We start from the raw sequence: 22586 nt of genomic DNA, 5'->3' as shown, positions 1-22586 counted from the left end.
GAAGGAAGAGGGAGAGAAAGATAGAAACATCAATGATGAGAGAGAATCATTGATTGGCTTCCTCCTGCATGCCCCCTACTGGGGATCGAGCCCGAAACCCAGGCATGTGCCCTTGACCAGAAATGAACCTGGGACCCTTCAGTCAGCAGGCTGACGCTCTATCCACTGAGCCAAACCGGCCAGGACAGGTTTAGTGTTTAGACAGAACAGCATTGGCCTTGAGGAAAGAGGATGCCTGCTGACCAGGCATAGGGAAAGAGCCACATGGAATGTCCAGCAAAATATGAAAATCACCCAGAATGCTACCAAGATTGAAGGTAGAAGGACAGATTACAGAAGGAGTGGCCTGAAGCTCAGTAAATGAACAAAATGAGAACGAGAAAAGACTACCACCATTAAGGGTGATAATGAGAACAAGGAATCACTTTCAGAAAGGTCTGGCAGTGGTGGTGGAGAGCCATGAGAATCATGGGGCCATTTCCTGAGTCTGAGATATGGAGGCAATGAGAGAATGAGCAGTCTCTATAAAAACAGAGATTCCAGTGTTACCCAGGAAAAGCAGGTTTCAATAGACACAAGGAAGAAGAAGGGATATTTTATAAATAGTATATTTGGTAACCTTTGATCTACTAAAATGACCAATTTCTCTGCTCTATGGATTAGCTTCATTGAAAAGGACAATCTTCAAACAGGTGATGGAAAAGAACAAATAGAACAAACAGAACCAAACCATAGCACAGAAAGAGATGAAACTAAAATCAGAGTGGTCATTATTCATTTTTAAGTTACATATATTATGCAACTTAAAGCCAAAAGATCTTCTGACCATGAAGAAACATCAGAAATCTAACCTAATGAAATACACTGTACTTCCTTCATCCTAGGCAAGAAGTTGAATTGTATTAGGGGTTGGGAATAGGACATGACATCAGGCAAGTTAAAATGATAAGCAGGAAGCTTGTCACTGAACCATAAACATTAGGAGCCATCTTTTCAGTCTTTCTGCCCCGATACTTCCTGCAATGACTGACCAGTCTTCCTGTTTTCTTTCCCAGGCTTCAATCTGTAAGTGGGAACAGATAAAAAGGGGGCAGTGGTCTGATAGTTCCTTAGTTCTTAATGATACACCACCTTATGCTGCTCCTAATTGTTTCATGCATGCATATCTTATTTCCTAATGAAAGTATAAGCACTGAGACTTCAAACTTCTCTTGCATTCCCCATGGCAACTATCATAGTACTAAGCCCACAGAACAGGCAATGAATAAATACTTGTTGCCTTGTGATGCTAGAAATAACCTTAAAAATCAAGTCTAAGCACTTAATTTATAAATGAGAAACCTGAAATACATAAGGTTAAGTGATGTGGTCAAGCTCTCACACTTGGGGGTGGGGAGAAATGAAATGAGTTCAGGGAGGCTGGGTCCATCATTCGATCTGTCAGGAATGAAGAAGAGACTGAACTGAGAACCACTGACATATTTACTAACAGGCACTTTGGGCATGGAAAATGAAGGCCCAAAATAAAACTTCAGGTATATGCTAAGCCATCTCTAGAATCAGTAATTCTTTTGGGGGGAGCTTTCCCTTTGCCAGACCACTATTCCATAAGCTTTCCAATGATCACTGTTGACAAAATGAGCTCCTTAGTGGTTGCATCAAACAGCATGCAGCAAGTTCAATTCATCCTTCAAGAATCATGGAATGTGAGAGGATAAAAATTCAGAGAATCAGCCCTCCCCAGTTTGGCTCAGTGGATAGAGCGTTGGCCCTTGGACTGAAGGGTCTTAGGTTTGATTCCAGTCAAGGGCATGTACCTTGGTTGTAGGCTCGATCCCTGGCCCTGGTTGGGGCGTGTGTGGGAGGCAACAAGTCAATGTGTCTCTCACATGGATGTTTCTCTCTCTCTCTGTCTCTCCCACTCCCTTCCTCTCTAAAAATCAATATAAAATATCCTTGGGTCAGGATTAAAAAAGAAAAAAGAACAACTCAGAGAATCAGGCACCTCACTGATATGTAGGAACAAACACTTCTACCCAGGAGTAATCAGAGAAAGCTACAAAGGAAGAACAGGAAAAGTTTTGCGTAGAAGGGAAAAATGTGTCCTAGGTCTCAGTACCGAAAAAAAAGCAGTCTTGAATCACCATGGTAAGTTCTAAGAACTTCCAGAAGTCCAGTGTGGCTAAAGGTTGGGTAAGAAAAATAGGAAGGTATGGGGTGAGAATGGGGAGGAAGTGTCAGGAGACCAGTGGTGAAAGACCTTTTGGCTCTGAATAGGAGAGCGGAGTAATCCCATTGGTGAAAAGATCATCTGTCACTGAAGAGGACAGGCTGGAAGGGGATGAGGCTGAAGGAAGGGAGACCACTTAAGAGGACATGTAATAAATGGAGGGCAATGATTCTTTCCCTCCTTCCTTGTCCCTTCAAACAAACAAGCAAGCAAGCAAACAAACAACATAAAGAGAAAAAATTGCAATGGAAAACAACAGTGGATTAAATAACTCTTCTATTTTATCTCTTTGGGTCAAATTAAGTTTAATATCCATATCCATATAATTTCAAGACATCTAAGGAAAGACATTTTTCTTGCATTTAAGAAGCTTCCCTTAATCATTCATTTAGTCATTAATTCTAGGGCTGATCTTATACAAATTAAAATAAATGTTTTCCTAAGTCAACTAACAACTTTCCTAATGAAGGCTGATCCTTCACTACTTCACTGTCAAATTCCAAAAGCAGTTCATTTGAATTTCCTTTACAATTCACTCTAATGACTGGAGACCTAGGACAAACACTACAACCTCCCTCTCAGAAGATGGTCATTAGTTAACAGTGATTCTGCCAGCAGGCAATGCAACTTAGCAATTTCAGCTTCCTCAAAAGGACTGGTTACATTTAATAAAAACCATCAACACCATATGGCATAATAAAGTATTTTCTGTGTGTTAAAACACCATTATAAATCAGTATTAGAAAACCAGCCTAAGGATTTAGAGGTCTGAGAGAATTAATTAGGTCCTATATGCTGGTGCACCTTTGTTTTATTCTTATTCTAGACTGGCTTGGCTATTTTGTGCCTTGGATTCCTAGTAAAGCATGTGCTTTTTAAGGCTGTACAATTTATACTGGCTTTTAATTCAGAGTCACAAATTTTCAATCTTTTATGATAAAGGCAAAGGGTAAAATCAACCAATATTATCAGTTACAGCACCTAGTATTTAACAAACTAAAAAGTCACATGCTTTCAAAATTATGTTCTTAATTGGATCTCAGTTTATCAAAAGACCCCAAGCTACATTTGTTTCAACCTCTTTCCCTCTTTTTTCTTGATTCCTTGCTTATTTTGTTTTTAATCTTTAAACATATAGTAGGCACCTACTGCAGACAAGTCACTCTATAAGAGGTTAAGAAAAATAAAATGTAGGCCTTGCCTCCAGCGAGTTCACAGTCTAATAGGGAAGCCAAATACATAAATCAGGTACAGGGTAATAGTTTTACAACAGAAAAATAAGTAGGCCATGGAAACTAGAAGGAATTTGATGCTTACATTTGGTCACATTCACACTACATACCAACACAGAATTAACAAACGTTTAAATACTCAAACACCTTGATGCATAATTCAAAGAAAAACATCCCTAATAAATTTAATAAAAAGGAGAAAAAAACACACACACACACACACACACACACACACACACACACACACACACACACACACAGAAAAACAGATTAGGGGATCCAAGAGGCATACACTAGTAGAGTACTATAGGAAGGGGTGGGCAGGAGAGATCAGCAGGGCAGCTGCAGAATCAAAGATGCGGCACATCATCCCTAACAGTTTCTCTGGAGAGAGAAGGAAGTGTCAGAAAGGGCATGTAGGGGAAGTGTTGACATCTACAGAGGCACCAATTATTCTCTCTGCAGGGAAAACAATGACAATAAAAAGATTGCATTTGTGTTGAAATGTATCAAAAAATATCAATGAACAAGAGAAACGTTAAAAACTAAACAAGGAAATCAGAACACATTGCTGAATTAGACAAAAATTGGACATTTCTTGAAGTGTGAAAGATGGCAGCATTATGAGTGATTTGTAGTTAACAAACTATAAATTTATTTTCTTTTGCAGTTGGACAAAGTTGTGGAAAAACATAAAGAATCTCACAGACGAATTCTGAAACAGCTTTTAATAGTAGAAAAATCTCATAGGCAAACCATATTGGAGTTAGAGGAAGAAAAGAGAAAACATAAAGAATACATGAAGAAGAGTGATGAATTCATCAGTTTACAAGAACAGGAAATCGAAAGGTAAGGCTACTTTGGGCAAGACAATGAACCTTACTGCATTCTTTTAAAAAAATGTATTTTATTGATTTTTTTTACAGAAAGGAAGGGAGAGGGATAGAGAGTTAGAAACATCAATGAGAGAGAAACATCGATCAGCTATCTCCTGCACACTCCCTGGGGATGTGCCCGCAACCAAGGTACAGGCCCTTGATCGGAATTGAACCTGGGACCCTTCAGTCCACAGGCTAACATTCTATCCACTGAGCCAAACCGGTTAGGGCCCAAACTGAACTCTTACTAACGTCTCACTAAAGGCTGGGTACTACCAGGGATATAGGGACACAAGGATGATGTGATACAGCCTCTGTTCTAAAAGATCTCATGGTCCAGAGTGATGAAAATGATGAGTTTAAAGACACTATCAGTACAGTGCAAGAATAACCAAGTATAATGAGGACTGTGGAAACATAAATGTTGGGCACCTTATTCTGCAAGGGATTGCCCTGCAAAAGCTGTACAGAGGAGGTTACGGGTTTAGTCCCTATACAAAGAAGAATGAAAACTATATACAAGGCAGGGGCAGAAATAAGTGTTACACCACAAAGGTATGGGGCCCTGGCCAGAAAGCTCAGTTGGTTAGAGCATCGCCCAGATACAGCAAGACTGTGGGTTTGAACTCTGGTCAGGGCACAGACAAGAAACCAATGAAAGCATAAATAAGTGGAGCAACAAATCGATGTTCCTATCTCTCTCAAATCAATAAATTTAGACGAAGAAGAAAATCATATGGGTCCTGAGGAAATTCGAGCTTTCCACATAGCTACAGCAAAGGATGTAATTGCAGGATGAGAAAAAAAAAGCTAACCACAAATAACTGGATTTTATACTGTTGGCAAGGAGCAAATGACAGATTGTGAGAAGGGAAATTAATTGATCAGGTAGGTATTCTTAAAGAATCATTAAGGCAATATGGAAGAAAAACAGGTGGAGTGTATGTTTTCCAATGGTTATGGGGTTAGAGAGGATGGAGTGTAAACAAGAAATATTTATTTTTAAAAAAGAAATATTTATGATGTATAGTTAATTTGAATTAGTGACTAATGAGACTGGAGAGCAGAATAAGGAAAACAAGGAGTTATTGAGAAGTACTAGCTATTCAGCAGGATATATAATACAGGAATGGGATACTACTTTTTGTTGCTTAAGGATTTTGGTAGGGGAGGATGGTTTAACTCTTTGCACTCGCTTGCTTTTTTCTTGATTCCTTTAGTCTAATGCTAACCGTGTGGAGTCACACTCGACATCCCAGTGCAAAAGGTTAAAAGGTGGGGGTAGTAGGTAGGAGGTGAGTTCTGTTTTAGATATGCTGAGTGTGAAGTACCCAGTGTATTCCAATGTTAAGTGGGGAGAACAATATGTCTAAAGACAACCCACAGTTAAAAGTGTATGTCTGGAAAAGGATGGGCTAGTGATGTGAATTTGTAATTGGTGATAGCCAAAGCTGTGGGTGTTGGTGTGGTGAGGAAAGGGAATTCTGAGAAAAATAACTCTAGAAAATATCAATACTTGGTGGTTTTCTGGAGCAAGAGAGGTCAAGAAAGGAAGCTAAGAAAGAATGGTGAGGGTTAGAAAAGCCAGAAGAGAAAGAAACCAAACAAAGAAAACTTTCAAGAAACAGTAAGCAGTTAAATTATTGCAAACAATACAGAAACGGATGAGAAAATGTTCCAAAATTTGGCAACAAGGAAGACAGCGAGGAACTTGAGCCCCTTCAATAGAACAGTGAGGGCAGAAGCCAAATCACTTCCTCTTCTTGAGGAAGGCTGAAGGTTTTGAAGAATAAATAAGAAATGAGAACATAGAAACTTAAAATGTGAACTACTATTTTGAGAAGCTTGGCTGCAAAAATGGAGAGATTGGTTGAATCAATATAGAAAGCATGAGCATCCATATTAAATGAAAGGATAACTGACCCTCAATTGATACTGCAAAGATAGAAAATAACCAATCATTGCAATGTCAAATTTTCACTGGATCATCATTTCACTTGTTATTCTGTGTATACTTCTTTAATGAGTTCTAGAGAAAATGATGCTGAGTTCTAACAATTGCAGAAAAATGCAGGGGAAAAAAATAACTTGTGAGCTTCCTTTTCTGAAATACCAGTAGTCTTAACTGCTTTATTTAACTATTTTCAATTCATATTTTAGGTAGGTAAATGACTTACATAATAGTTAGGTTAATGGTATCCTTTCATGTCTTTTCAATGTACTTCATGGTAGACATTTGGTCAGAATGCCAGATAATCCATGGCCCTCACCCCAGTTTCATTTTCCACATTCATCAGGAGGTTTGTTCTCTATTCACTACATACACTGAGTGGCCAGATTATTATGATCTCTCTATATATATTAGAGGCCTGGTGCATGAATTCGTGCATGGGTGGGGTCCGGCCAGCCTGGCCAGGGGGAGGGGACATGGGTGGTTGACCGGCCTGCCTGCTGGTCGAACTCCTGGTCAAGGAGACAATTTGCATATTAGCCTTTTATTATATAGGATATACACTGAGTGGCCAGATTATTATGCGTTCATAGATCATAATAATCTGGCCACTCAGTGTAGAGTGGGATTTTGTTACTTTGCTCTCATAAACTTGAAATATCTTCAGGGACTGATTAAAGGAGTATAAGAAGTCTGGCACCAATGGAGATGTGACCCAAACATTGCAATATAAGATTTGTTATTCAATGAGACAATGTCATATTAAATATTATTTCAAACCCTGTGGCCTCATTTGATCTCCACACTTATCTGGCACTAAGTTGCTGAACACCGACACTTCCTTATATCTCATTATTACGAACGTTTATTGACCATGGTTAGAGGGCTGCCTAACATAGAACAGAGAGGTACTGGCTGGCCTTGCCCAGGGGGCTTACCACATTAATGGGAAAGGCAAAACAAACATATTTACGGTGGGAATGTGGAAGGCTGTTGGTGATAGTTCTAATATTCGCTATTGTATCTTTACTATCTTCTTGAGGAAGGCTGAAAAGTTCTATCTAAAAGTAATACTGTAAACATGGGAGGCCGATGGTGAAGATTATTTAAACCAAGAGAAAACAAAGAGGAACAATGAGAAATGAGAATAAAATATCAGTGTGAATAAAAGCCATGGGCTAAAGGAAAAGAAAAATAGTGAGATAAAAATAAATTGTACACCATGGAATCAATAATATTAAGAATGGTATTTCTAGCCAGTGTGGCTCAGTTGGTTGAGCATCATCCTGTGCACTGAAGGGTCACCAGTTCAGTTCCTGATCAGGGCACATACCCAGGTTGCAGGTTGTACCCAATTGATGCTTCTCTCACATTTATGTTTCTCTCTTCCTCTGTCTCTAAAAAATCAATTAAAAAAAAATATATATATATATATATATATTTTTTTTTTAAAGAATAGTATTTCTACCTGCATCTAAGGGGTTTAAGAGGAAAAATTTAAAAGATCATATTTCTTAGTCTTATAGAACACAAAGTGACTGTGTCTTGAAGAATAATGAAAGTAAACATACTATTACCAAAAATAGGGGAAAAATGGCTGGAGTGATTCTCATTCTCTGTTTAGTCATTCATAAGATATGAGGATATTATGTTTCCCAAGCAACAGCTTCCAGATAGAACACTTTGGGCATGAGAATGTTAAACCTATTTTCAACTCATGATACATAGGTAATTCTTTCTGTGCTCCACCTGTCTAACATCATAATTCCCTTATCTTGGCACTTTTGGTTACTGGCCTTCCCTGCTTCTATGAAACTCATAAGGCATAACTCACTTACACTTGCATTAAGGCCATGTGCATCAAAGTATTAAATAAACATCACCTAACAAAAGAGGAAGTTGTGGAAACTCTAATAATTTCACATAAGTATAGACAGGGAAGGTGTTTACGCAATAGAGTGAAATACCACTCACAGGACAAATGACAAAACATGCATCATCATGGAGTCCCTCTAACTTTAGTAAGAGTACTTTTCTTCTCAAGCACAGAGCCACACCCTAAGGGGTCAAAGAATAACATTTACTTCCTTCCTCAAACAAAGTGATGTAAACCACTCCCAAATTGGTGACCCTCTGTACTGAGAAACAAGGAAAGATATCACTCCCATAAAAGGGGGTTGGGTGACAATAGCTATAAAGGACTATCTAATGGAAGCTCTGAAAAACACTGTGAAAGTTTAGCACTTATATTTTAAGCGTTAGGTAATATCTACTTGGAAATAAAATAAGAAATAAGAAATACATGATTGAGATAGTTCATTTGAAACCTTAGATTTCAAAGTAAGGCTCAATTTGTGTTTTCTTTGGAGAATTCCTTTTATGTGGAAAACCCTAAAGGAGACTGATGTCACACATTGACTTGAGGCCAAAATGTTTGCCAAGTGATGTCTTCATTGTAATCAGTAAACAATTGGCTCTCCCACTGAGGGACTGAGGGACAGGGATCAGCTCAGGAAACCCTGCTCCCAAGCATGTTAATGCAATGTTTCCTTCGCTGTAATGTGTGTGGTTGGTCTGTCCATAAGATAAAATATCCCCATTTCATGACAATTTTCTGTTCACCAGCTCTGATGTGTGGATATGTGTGTCACCAATGACTTGGATTATGTATTTGGCTAAATTACAAGTGAAGTCTATGTGAAAGGTTTGTACAAAAGCAATGCCAGTAATTTTTGGCCTTTCTGGATGGCTTCTCAGGAAAGCCAAAACAAAAATCACTTTTAGTCAGTGCAATTCTGCAAAATTTTCCCATAAGTGAAATGCCAATTTTGTCTGTACTTTCATAAAGTTTGCATAATTTTTTTCCTTTTTCAGCTCAATGAGGTAAAAGGCTATGAAGACACACAAAAAAAGTTTTCCTTTTTTTGAAACCATGCATTCTTTTAAAAAGTACTAAAACAAACCATGTATACTAACCATATATATTACTGCATTTTGGCCTTGAAATAATCACTAAAGTGAAAAACAAGTATTGTTATGGCAACTCTGGGTAAAAATGTGGCTTCAAACATGGATTTTTTTAAAGCCTTAAATTACTTTTCACAATATCTTGGCCAAGTAGGTTAGCACTGATAGTCCTATTCGACAAAGCAGGAGTTCAAATGGTAGCTTTTCAAAAGCCACATAATGAGGAAGGAGGCACAGGCAGAATTAACTTCTTGTTCCTCTCTTGCTTAGGAGTGCCTAGAGGGAGCACTGGCTCAGGGGGCAGAGGGGTCTCTGAAGGAAGGTCACCAGGGACCCAGCTTCAAGGGTTGTTGGCTTGACCACACCTTGGGTTAAGTCCTAATGCTATTCAGATTTTAGTAAAGAACAAAGCACTTTTACCTCTCCCTTTGGCTGAAACACTTTGTAAAGGAAGATTTCCATCACCAACCCTTCTCTGACAGTCCTGTTTTCCAGATTGATATCAGACAGGTGACTGAAACACTGAACCTATGTGACCCTCCTATTGAATAAATACAGGTGAGCCTTGAATAATGCAGGGGTTAAGGGCAGTGACTTCTGTGCTGTTGAAAAATCTGCATATAACTTTTGATTCCCCCAAAACTTAATTACAGTTGTCCCTGGGTAATCCATAAGGGATTGGTTCCAAGAAATGACCCCTGCCCCTCCCCCCCCCCCCCAGCCAAACACTGCCCCACGGATACCAAAATATGCAGATACTCAAGTCCCTTACATAAAACGGCATAGAAAAATGTATACAGCTAGCCCTCTGTATCCATGGATTCCCAACCACAGATGAAAAATACGTTTTTCAATCCATGGTTGAATTTCAAGTTGCAATACCAGGTATTTATTGAAAAAAATTTGCATATAAGTAGACCTGAACAGGTCAAACCTGTTCAAGGGTCAACTATATACTGAATGAGTTTTAAAGACATCTCTCCAGAGGCTTTAGATACTCCCTTGAAATTATATATATAGAGAGATAGATATATTTGTCTATTTTTTACTTAGTTTAAATAACTAGTTAATTAGCTACTTAATGCTGCTTGTCATTCATCCATTGATTCAGTCACTCAAAAAACAAAATGAAAAACACTCCAATTAATTAAATGCCTGCTACATGCCAGGTCCTGTGTTAGATAACCAGGTGAAGGAGGTAGATGTGGTCGCCACCTACCATAAAATCCCAACTAGTTTGTGTAAATGTGAAACAGAGACACCACTGTAGACTTTAAGACTTAATACTAAGGTACTTATGTAATCATAATGGGTAAAATTTTAAAAGGCAGTGTTATGGTAAAATAACATAACATGAAGTGCTCATGAAATTAAAATGTTCAGCAGAAATCAATAAACACATTAAACTAGAGTACTAGAGAATTCAATATCTTGCAACTTATTATCATTAGGATTTTTAGTTTCTTTGGTCTTAAATATCAGCTTTTAAGAATATCTTGCAAAGGATAACACAGTGGGTATAATGTTTTAAAAACTAAATAAGTCTACTTAAAAAAAAATCATATTTGGAAAACCCAGCAGTTTTAAATTTCATACACACTAAACTATTGTTGTAGAATACATTGTACTCAAATGTAATCATTTCCTTTCAGTTTTCTGGCAAAGAGTTATGTGTATTACATATTCTTGAGATTATGTCTTGCAAGTAGTGAAATGGATGCCAGATCTCCATTTGACCTTTGTTATGGATATCCAGTTCTTTTTCAGAAAAAAATGGAGACCCACCACAAACACATATTTTGGTATCATTCTATAGAGAATCACTACATGATCAGCCTGTATTTCATATACCCCAGATCTAATACAGGATCTGGGCAGGGATGCAGAGAGATTAATACTTCCTGAGAATACCAAAAAAACATTTAGGACTGTACACCATGACTTAACTCTCAACAGATGTCACAAAACCATACCCTAATAACTGCACAATTCAGTGGTTTCCATACAACACCATTTAATTATAGAGGACAAAATTTGGATACAGTGATGATGCTATTTGACTGCTTTTCCTTCCCAGAAAGCTGAGCTAAATTTTACAAATAATTTTGCATGTGTATTTGGATGCACAATGATTAGTGAATTTACTATTTACAAAAGAATACTACAAATATTAAAAAGCAGTCTAAAAGGAAACAAGCACAGTGAGGGATGAACCAGAAACTTAGAGATAGGGGACGTGGTCTGAAAACCATATCTGCATTTAGCTATTGTGTAACTTGGGCAAATCCCATTTCTCCAATTTCATGTAGAAAACAGTTGGGGCAGGCTATATTTGTACATCTCTTTCAGATCTAAAAATTTGTGATTATATGATTGTTATGAATAAGTATCTTTTACTTCAAGCCTATGCTTCTAATCCACACTAACAAAAGAGGTCAGTGAGAATGATAGCACCTCCATCACCAACTTAAAATCCAATCTGTATTTTCATTCTTCTCCTTTTAAAAAAAAATAAAGTGCTTTCTTTAAAAAAAATTTTTTTATATGAGAGAGGGAGAAGAATACCAATTTGTTGTTTTATTTATTTATGCATTCATTGGTTGATTCTTGTATATGCCCTGACAGTGATCAAACATTCAATCTTGGCGTATATCAGGACTATGCTCTAACCAACTAAGCACCTGGCCAGGGCTGGCCAGAGCTGTATTCCTTCCCTCCCTCCCTCCCTCCCTCCCCCTTTCTTCCTTCCTTCCTTCCTTTCTCCCTCCCTCCCTCCCTCCCTCCTTCCCTCCCTCCCTCCCTCCTTCCCCCCTCTCCCTACCTCCCTCCCTCTCTCCCTCCCTCCCTTCTCTCTCTCTCTCTCTCTCTCTCTCTCTCTCTCTTCTCTCTCTCTCTCCTCTCTTTCTTTTTCATTGATTTTAGAGAGGAAGAAAGAGAGAGAAACACTGATGTGAGAGAGAAACATGATCTGTTGCCTCCTGCATGCACCCCGAATGGGGATCGAACCCACAATCTGGATATGTGTCCTCACCAGAAATTGAACCAGCCAGCTTTTGGTGCATGGGATGACGCTCCAACCAACTAAGCTACACTGGCAAGGGCATCATTCTTAAAAAAAATCTAGATTTAGGTACATTGTTCTGCTTCTTGAATGTCACGTATTCAAAACTGAACTTAATATCATCTTTGCAAATTCAGGTTAATTTATCATATTTCTATTTCTGTTAATGCCACCATAATGAATGCAAGTATCAGTTAACCATAAGAAATTAAAGAGATCTCTAAATTCCAGTGTAAGCTAGAAAAGACCAAGCAATCTGACCACCCCACTGATTTTTTATTGCAAAAAGCAAGACCCATTAAGTCTCAGCTAAGAAATCCCCAAATCTTGCTGCTAAATAGTAATAAAACCAGACAAGGAGCTAGCTCTCCTGATAACATGTTTGTTGCTCTTCTCCCTAGAATCATTACCAGGTGCTGAAGCCTGTGCTTGGTGCTGTGGTAGGTTCAGAAGAAATGTAAGACATAATTATAATATAGCTGAAGAGACAAGACCCTCATAAAATAATCTGTAGATGGATGATTAAATGAGGATTTATGTACTGACACCACAACATTATGGAAGGTCAGGCAAAAAGGATGTTAAGAATTACAATTATCCAACATCCAGCACAACCCTAGGAAAATGCAGGACACACATTAAGCATTGGATTAATACATCTAATCAGCTCATAGCTACTAGCAGTTTACCAGCCCTTTAAAACAGGAAACCAAAGACTGAATGTGGAAAGGCAACCTCAAACTTCTGTTCCATCTGATTATCAAATATAAAGAGGAAAAGAGTCATTAAACCATATCAAAATGGAAAATTTTGCCTCATAAATGGAAATCAAGGTGGAACAGAAATAAACTGTATCCCGAATTTGCAACTTGCAGGTAAACTTTCCTGGCAAGTGTATTATTCCCTCATGAGTATTTGAAGCCAAACAGCTTTGGCCAGCCATGAGGATGGAGATGCCGGGCATAAATGAGGAGTAATTATCACCTCTCAGAAAGGCCTTTTCTTGGAAAGATGTAGAGTATTGGGAGTTAACAGCATTGACTCACAGAACAGGAGTTTGAAACATGTTCCCATCTTCTTATTCGGTCCCAATAGCTACCTAACCTTGAACTTAATTCTGTGAGTCTCAATTTCCCCATCTGTTAAAAAAATGATATGGGTCTCAGGTTCTTGCGATTACTAAATTATATAATGCATTGAAAGTGCTAAGTGTGGTGTCTGACACACAGAAAGCACTCAGTAAGCATTTGCAACTTTCTTCAAATTTGCCTTTCTTCAAAGTTGGTTATTTTTTATATACTTTGTGTCACACCACTGGGCATTTTCAGGATTATCAAGAAGGTATTTAATTAGGCTCTAAGGATGTGATAATGAGTAACAGCTTTCCAGGGGCAATTTCCAGGTAAATTTTCAGTATGGGGCAGAAACACACAAAAGCAAGTGGTATGTCATGTTACAGAAATACAGAGGAGGCATAAAAGAAGGATCATTCTTCAGACTTGGATGCATCTTATTTCCTTCAGAGTAGGGACATTACTGAATGTCCTAACAATCTAACACTAATACTGAGAAGGGCACTATAGTCCTCAATGAAAAAATAATTTTTAACTATGGAAACTTAGTTCCCCTTTTGGAAATCATTCTACTTAGATAAAGAGAAATATTAAAACAATGGTATTGTGAAGAGCACAACCAACAACGTATATAAAATTAAGACTCACCCATGTGGTGGTTTTTAAGTGCACCAAAAAACTCCACTTGCTCTCTGTCCTGCCATTGTCACAAGATCCCTATGCTAATCACATCTACTTGCCTAGAGTGATGCTGAAAAGTAAAATAATCCCACTATATGGTAAGTCAGCTTACTTTCCACAGTTCCTTCTGCAGGCCGAAAGTATGGAAATATAATTTGTTGTATAAGTGACTGAGATATATGAAAAGTTGTTACATTTTAACCTATTGTTTTCCATTAATATGTTATAAATTAGCTTCTGGATTAGTTCTTTTGACTTAGCCTAGTTTTTTGAGAACAGCAGTATATAAAACACCTAGATTTTGAGAGGAGAAGCAGAACAAGTTTGAAAGCTTTGTGATTATCCTAGAGAGAGCAGATAGAAGAGGGAAGGCAGGCCCTTTATCAAGGTTCAGGAAGAAAGGATGATGCTATAAAGGGTTTTAAAGTTAAAAACATTGGAAACATTAACTATAAAAAAGCTAAAAACAACTCTCTCCATTCATACCTTGCACATTTTTGGTATCCTATTTTCCCCCCAGAAACAAAAACATCATGATATTTTCCTAAATCACCAACAACTCATCTATACCACAATTTTTAAGTACATGAATAATACTGCTTCATACAGATGTAATTTATTTAACAAATTCCCTATTGTGGACATTTAGATTCTTTCCATTTTTTCATTTTTATAAAGAACACTATGATGAAAAGCCTCACATTCCAATTAATTTTTACGCTTTCCTGATTGTTGCCTTAGAATAAATTCTTGGATGTAGAATTGCTGGGTCAAAGTTATGAACCTTTTAAGGATTTGAAAACTGTAGCTAAACAGAGCTCTATAAATAGACTTTTTATATTATTACTAGCAATAAAAGAGAGTACCCATGTCTTACGTTATAATTTTGCCTGAGACTAATCTTGAATCTGATCTCATTTTTAACATGATATGATGTTTAAAAGTATGTAAAGTGAATGTCAGTAACACGAATCAGACTTTCCTACTGACTTGGACTTTGATTTTAGAGATGTGCTACTTCTGAAGAAAAAATTCGAATGTATCATCGAAACTATACTGAAACACAACATTTTTTTGAAAGAGTATCTTGCCATTGTCAATATAATTTCAGTATATTTTCCTTTCCCCATCAAAGTCAGGTTTTGATGGCCTAGCATCACTCACTGCTCTTCCAAACACTGCTTCTGTAACTCCTTCTCTAAATGGTCTGAAACTGCCTCCCCCACACCTCCCCAGTACAATCCACATCAAACCTTAGAGTTCAAATCCAGGGTCCTGGCTCACCTTTCCCACCACATGAGGGATTCAACAATAGTTCACAGTGTTTGTAACACTGCCCTTACATGGTCCTGACAAGTTTAAATTTGTTTAACACTGTAGAATCCAAACTTCATTTGATCAAATTCCCTCTCTTGGTTTGGAGTGTGTAAATTTCTCCCATTTAACTGAATTTCTACTCAACAACTCTCATTTCCTCCCTATTTATTATGCACACACATTTATGCCCATAGCATTTTCCATTTATTTCTGTGAATTTCCCAGTAATGACACGAAATATCAGAGATGCCTGGCAAACAAGTAATTTATATCTTAAGTAGATGTTTCAGAAGAAAAGTATTAGGAGGATTTATGAGGCTGAGTACATGTTTTCTTAAAAATAAGTACCATAAAAATACTAGAGGAATCCACAGCCAGCAAAATATCAGACATATGCCGAAGCAATTTCTTCACTGATACTGCTCCTAAGGCAATGGAAACTAAATAGAAAATAAACAAATGGGACTACATCAAAATAAAAAGCTTTTTCACAGCAAAAGAAACTATCAACAAAACAACAGGAAAGCCCACTGCATAGGAGAACATATTTGCCAATGTTATCACCATAAGGGTTTAATCTCCAACACTTAACAGGGAACTCATACAACTTAACAAAAGGAAGATAAACAACCCAACCAAAAAATGGGTAACAGACCTAAATAGATACTTTTCAAAAGAAGACAGAAGGAAGGCCAAGAGACATGAAAACATGCTCAAAGTCACTAATTATCCGAGAGATGCAAATCAAAACGACAATGCGGTACCATCTCACACCTGTCAGAATGACTATCATCAACAAATCAACAAACAAGTGTTGGTGAATGCAGACTGGTGCAGCCACTGTGGAGAACAGTATGGAGTTTCCTCAAAAACCTAAAAATGGAACTCCCATTTGACCCAGTGATCCCACTTCTAGGAATATATCCAAAAAAACTACAAACACCAATTAGAAAGGATATATGCACCCCTATGTTCATAGCAGCACAATTCACCATAGCTAAGATTTGGAAACAGCCTAAATGCCCATCAGCAGATGAGTGGATTAAAAAACGGTGGGGTGGTACATCTACACAATGGAGTACTACACCGGTAAAAAAGAAGGAGTTCTTACCATTTGCAACAGCATGGATGGAACTGGAGAGCATTATGCTAAGTGAAATAAGCCAGTCAGAGAAAGATAAATATCACATGATCTCACTCATTTATGGAATATAATGAACATAAACTGATGAACAAAAACAGATCCAGAGACAGAGAAACATGGATCAAACTGTCAAACCTTAGAGGGAAGGTAGGGGAGGGTGGGGGTAAGGGGGAGAGATCAACCAAAGGACTTGTATGCATGCATATAATAAGCCTAACTAATGGACACAGACAACAGGGGGGTGAGGGCATGAGTGGGGAGGATGGGGGGTAAGGGGGAATAAGGACACATATGTAATACCATAATCAATAAAGAAATTTTTAAAAAAGCAATTTCTAACACAGTTTTATCACTTCATATCATGCATTTGCATTTTTTGTTTTGAGTAAATATGACTTTCAAGGGATTTCATACCATAATAAAAACTGGAATATATACTGTATATAAGTAAAGGAAAATGTACAAAAAAAATATCGCATGTGGCTATCAAAACACTGCTTACTAAACATTTCCTTCAAAGACAGCAGAGAAATCTCAAAATGGAATAGTTACCATTTGTGTTAATAACAAGGACCAAATATAAGTGCAATTAAAAAGATAAAACATTGGGCTTCCGGTCAAGATGGCTGCATAGGTAAATGCGGTTTCAAATACTTGAAACCTCTAAGAACTACATCAAAATTACAAGTAAGCTAAATAACAACCATCATTAAAAACAGTCACTCCTAGCCAGTTTTGCTCAGTGGGTAGAGCATCAGCCTGCAGACTGAAGATCAGGGGTTCGATTCCAGTCAAGGGCACATACCTCGGTTGCAGGCTCAATCCCTGGCCCCAGTTGGGGCACATACTGGAAGAAACTGATCAATGTGTCTCTCTCACATCAATGTTTCTCTACTTCTGTTTCTCCCCCTCCCTTCCACTTGCTCTAAAAATCAATGGAAAAAATATACTCAGGTGAGGATTAACAAAACAAAAAACCCCCACAAAAAACAGCCAGAGCCCTGGCCTGTATGGCTCAGTTGGTTGAGCATTGCTCCTTCACCCAAGAGGTTGCTGGTTGGATTCCCTGTCAGGGCACATGCCCGGATTTTGGGGTGTGATGCCTAGTAGGGGGTGTGCAGGAGGCAGCTGATTGATGTTTCTCTCTCTCTCATCCTCTCCTTTCCTCTCTCTCTAAAACCAATAAAAACATATTAAAGGAAAAAATAACAACCACCTTAACATTTAATTAAAAAACAACAACACACAAAACCCAGCCAGAAATCTAGCTGAACAGAATTTCTATAACTAAGGATATAAAGAAGAAGCCACATTGAGACTGATAGGAGGGGTAGAGACCCCAACAGGCTGATCCCACACCCATGTGTGGCAGTTAAAAATAGGGAGGTATAGACCTAGCCAGTTTGGCCTAAGGATTGAAGGGTCATAGGTTTGATTCTGGTCTAGGGCACGTACCTCAGTTGTAGGCTTGATCCCTGGCCCAGGTCGGGGCATGTGCGGGAGGCAATCAATGATATATCCCTCTCACATGGAGGTTTCTCTCTTTCTGACCCCCCCCCCCCCCTTCCACTCTCTCTAAAAATCAATGGGGGAAAAAAATCCTCAAGTGAGGATTAACAACATAAATATAAGGAGTTATATCTTCCCTGCAGAGACCCACGTCCTCCAGAAGCCAATGGTCCGAGCCTCACACCAGAACCCCCAGCCCAGGGTCCCAGTGCTAGGGAGAAAAGTCCCCAAAACTTCTGGCTGTGAAAACCGTCAAGGACTGTGGCTGAGTGAGATCCAAGGCTCAACCATCAGGCATTCTATTTAAAGGGCCAGCTCACAGACTTGGATTCACTGGCTTTGAGCTCCAGTGCTGGGGCAACAGCTAAAAGGTGCCAGGGACATATGGGAAGGAACTAAATTGTCAGGCTGCAGGATGAGTGCTGGAGGGGCAGTTTTCTCCCAGACAGAAGGGCTGGAAGAGGCCATAATTCCTTTGCTGAGCCAAACCCCACAGAGGCAGGCACCATATCTGAGTCTCCATCAATCTGGCTAAAACTTTTCCATCCTACACCCCCATAATTCCCTAAAATGCTGCCTCACCCAACTCTGGGGCTCACCAAAGCCCTTTCCAGTGTCTTTTTCATACAAATGGCCTGTCTGGGCTCATGCTGCTGACTTCCCTAAAATCTCTCAAACAAGCAGCATCGGGCCTCTGTGTACCCTGTGCCTCTTACTAAGTGGCCCCAGCGACACTAGCAGCAGCCAGCCTTGGTTCACGGCTTGGCCTCTCCTGGGCATCTCCAAGCCCAGCACAAGTAACAGCCATCTACAGATCATTTTGTAGCTCATGCCAGGTGACCTCAGGCACAGTACAGGTGGTTTCTAACCTTGGTCTGCACCTCCTGGGAGGTTCCAGAACCAGTGCACCAGGTGGACTGCATTGAAGCAACAACCAACCACCTCCACAAGACACTCAAGGGGCAGACTCAGCCGGCACCAGCATCCCACTGAAGCAAGTCCTGCTCTATGTGGTTGGCCCCTGCCAGTCCTCACAGCTGATTGGCCTGGGGGAAAAATCCCTTCTATTGACGGAAACCAAGGCTCAACTACAACAGGAGGATGAATACAGTCCACCTGGAGGACACACCAGGAGCACTCAGCTTGGGTGACCAAGGAAGCTGCTGTGCCACTAGGCACTACAGGACAATTACTACATTAGGCCACTCTACCAAGACAGGGTGACATAGCAGCTCTACCTAATACCCAGAAACAAACACTGGGAGGTAGCCAAAATGAGGAGACAAAGAAACATTCACAAATGAAAAAACAAAACAAAACAAAACTCCAGAAAAAGAACTAAGCAAAATGAAACAAGCAATCTACCACTAGTTATAAGGATGCTCATTGAGTTTAATGAGATTTTCAACAAAGAAATAGGAAACATAAAAACAGAGATAGAAACTTAAAAGAGAACCAGTTAGAAATGAAGAACACACTAACTGAAACGAAGACTACATTATAGGGAATCAATAGTAGAGTAGATGAAGCAGAAGATCAAGACGGTAATTTGGAAGATAAGGAAGCAGAAAACACCCAAGAACAGCTAAGAAAAAAAAAAAAAAAAGAATAGTTTAAGGAATCTCTGGGGACAACTTCAAGCACACCAATATTCACATCATGGGCATGTCAGCACAAGAAGAGAGAGAGCAAAGAATTGAAAACCTATTTGAGAAAATAATGAGTGAAAACTTCCTGGCATGCCCTCCCTGGGGCATGTCCACTTTATCCTCCTTTTTGAGTGAATCTTCTTTCTCAAAGGGTCCTCAAGAGACCTGCAACTAGGAGAGCAATGGGCAGCAGCAGCTTATCCAAGACTAACCCCCTGAACCTGTCTCCAAGGCCTTTTCGCTGACTTTCTAGTGAGCTGACAGCATCCCCAACTTTGCTCACTTCTTTCCCAAAATGTTTCTAGGGAGCCAAAGTAGCCCTATCTAGTCTCTCTTCTGTTGATTTTTCTATCCTAAGTCTTTTCTCATTTCACTGTCCCTAGTTTTAATAAACATATTCTCAAAATTAAAAAACAATAAAAACTTCCCTAACATGGTGAAGGAAACAGATATACAAGTCCAGGAAGTGCAGAAAGTCCCAAACAATATGAAGCCAAAGAGGCCCACACCAAGTCACATCATAATTAAAATGCCAAAGGTTAAAAGACAGAAAATCTTAAAAGCAGCAAGATTATTAACAACAGTTACCTACAAAGGCGCTCCCATAAGATTATTGGTTGATTTCTCAACAAAAACTTACCAAGCCAAAAGGAATTGGCATGAAATATTCAAAGCGATGGAAAGCAAGAACCTACAACCAAGATTACTCTACCCAGCAAAGCTATCATTTAGAATAGAAGAACAGATAAACAGCTTTCCAGATAAGAAAAAGCTAAAGGAGTCCCTTATCCCTAAACGAGGAGGAGGAGGAGGAGGAGGAGGAGGAGGAGACTACATTAACTGAAATGAAGACTACATTATAGGGAATCAATAGTAGAGTAGATGAAGCAGAAGATCAAGACGGTAATTTGGAAGCTAAGGAAGGAGGAGGAGGAGGAGGAGGAGGAGGAGGAGGAGGAGGAGGAGGAGGAGGAGGGGGAGAAGAGAAGGAGGAAGAAGAAGAAGAAGAAGAAAAAAAGATAAAAAACATGAATAAGAAAATGTCAATAAATATATCATCCATATTGTCAATGCAGCATTATTTACTATAGCCCAATATATGAAAGCAATCTAAGTGTCCATCAATAGATTAATGGGTAAAGGAGTGTTTATATACAATAAATTATAACTCAGCCATAAAAAGAATGAAATCTTGCCATCTGCAACAACATGGATGGACCTAGAAGATATTGTGCTGAGTGAAATAAGTCAGAGAGAGAAAGACAAATGCCACATGATTTCACTTAAATGTGAAATTTAAAAAACAAGATAAAGGAGCAAGAAAAACAGAAACAGCCTCATAGATACAGAAAACATTTTGATGGTTGCCAGATGGGAGAGGGGGTGAGGGGATGGGTGAAAAAAGGTGAAAAGATTAAGAAGTACAAATTGGTAGCCCTGGCCAATGTGGCTCAGTTGGTTGGAGCATTGTCCTGTGCACCAGAAGGCTGTGGGTTTGATTCCCAGGCAGGGTACATGCCTAGGTTGTGGGTTCAATCCCCAGTTAGGGCCCCATGTGATACGGGAAGCAGCTGATCCATGTGTCTCTCCCACATCGATGTTTCTCTTTCTTTCTCCCTTCCTTCCTCTCTAAGATCAATTAAAGAAACACACCAAGAAGTGCAAATTGGTAGTTACAGAATAGTCACAGGAATGTAAAGTACAGCATAGCGAACATAGCCAATAATATTGTAATAACTGTGTATGGTGTCACATGAGTACTAGATTTATCAGGGTGATCACTTCATAAGCTATATAAATGGTTGTATACCTGAAATTAATATATTATACATAAACTGTAATTAAAAATTTAAAAAATTATTAAAAAGAGGAAAAACATAAATGCCTGCATGTTTTAAAAGGGAAATTAATAAATGTAATGTCCTATTATTTGGAAGCTGTTAAAAAAAAACACCAAGAAAAAACATTTCCCTGTAGGGCACCTCTGTCATTTGCTTTATGACAAATTACTTCTTACTCTAAACAGATTTGTGGATTAATCAAAACTCTAGCTAATCATCTACTCAAAAACACTCCAGCCCTAAACGGTTTTGCTCAGTGGATAGAGGGTCGGCCTGCGGACTGAAAGGCCCCAGGTTCAATTCCAGTCAAGGGCATGTACCTTGGTTGCAGGCACATCTCTTGTAGGGGGTGGGCAGGAGGCAGCTGATCGATGTTTCTCTCTCATCGATATTTCTAACTCTCTATCCCTCTCCCTTCCTCTCTGTAAAAAATCAATAAAATATATTAAAAAAGAAAAACACAAAACACTCCAGCTGTTCTACAGACATACTTTCCAACATGATAACATTAAGTCATTAGGACAGCATTTATATTAAACCAGAGGCCCAGTGCACAAAAAATTCATGCACTCGGAGGCTTGGGGGGTCCCTCAGCCCAGCCTGCACCCTCTAGCAGTCCGGGAGCCCTCAGGGGATGTCTGACTGACAACTTAGGCCTGCTTCCTCCTAAGCCACAGTCTGTGAGCGGCCAGCCCTGCCCCCCTGATCACCCCTCTGCCACCACTAGTTGCTGCTGCCCCCAATTGCCATCCCCTTCCTCTGCCCACTGGCATGCGCCTTGGCTGGCCTTGCACCGCCTGCTCACTAGCCCCGACACTGCCGGCTGGTCATTCCGCCATTCAATTTGCATATTATGCTTTTATTATATAGGATGGATGGTATTTTTATGTGTTTATTTGTATGGAGATTCAGCTAGAGAACTCCCCTGGCTTCTTTAAGCAGAAGAATTCAGAGGCTTATTCTCACCATTTCTTTGATGGTTACAATCTTCATCAATAAACAAAGTAAGAGGCACAGAATGACAAAAATGTTGGAAGGAAAAAAAATCACTTC

The 22586-nt window shown here is 39.1% G+C and overlaps 2 protein-coding genes across 2 annotated transcripts in view; one reads left to right on the top strand and one right to left on the bottom strand.

Moving 5' to 3' along the window:
- CMSS1 (cms1 ribosomal small subunit homolog) overlaps positions 1-22586 on the bottom strand; it is a 398213-nt gene that overhangs the window by 272112 nt on the left and 103515 nt on the right. The window lies entirely within an intron of this gene.
- Positions 1-22586, top strand: part of LOC114226681 (filamin A-interacting protein 1-like) — a 123863-nt gene that overhangs the window by 7567 nt on the left and 93710 nt on the right. The window contains exon 3 of the mRNA XM_028134804.2: positions 4133-4311. Coding sequence (XP_027990605.2) covers positions 4133-4311 — 179 coding nt within the window. The remainder of the gene's footprint in view (positions 1-4132; positions 4312-22586) is intronic.

This window comes from Eptesicus fuscus, chromosome 3 (genome assembly GCF_027574615.1).
Source record: "Eptesicus fuscus isolate TK198812 chromosome 3, DD_ASM_mEF_20220401, whole genome shotgun sequence".
NCBI lineage: Eukaryota > Metazoa > Chordata > Mammalia > Chiroptera > Vespertilionidae > Eptesicus > Eptesicus fuscus.
Note: the sequence above shows the minus strand (reverse complement) of the source record. Positions and strands in the feature narration are given on the sequence as shown.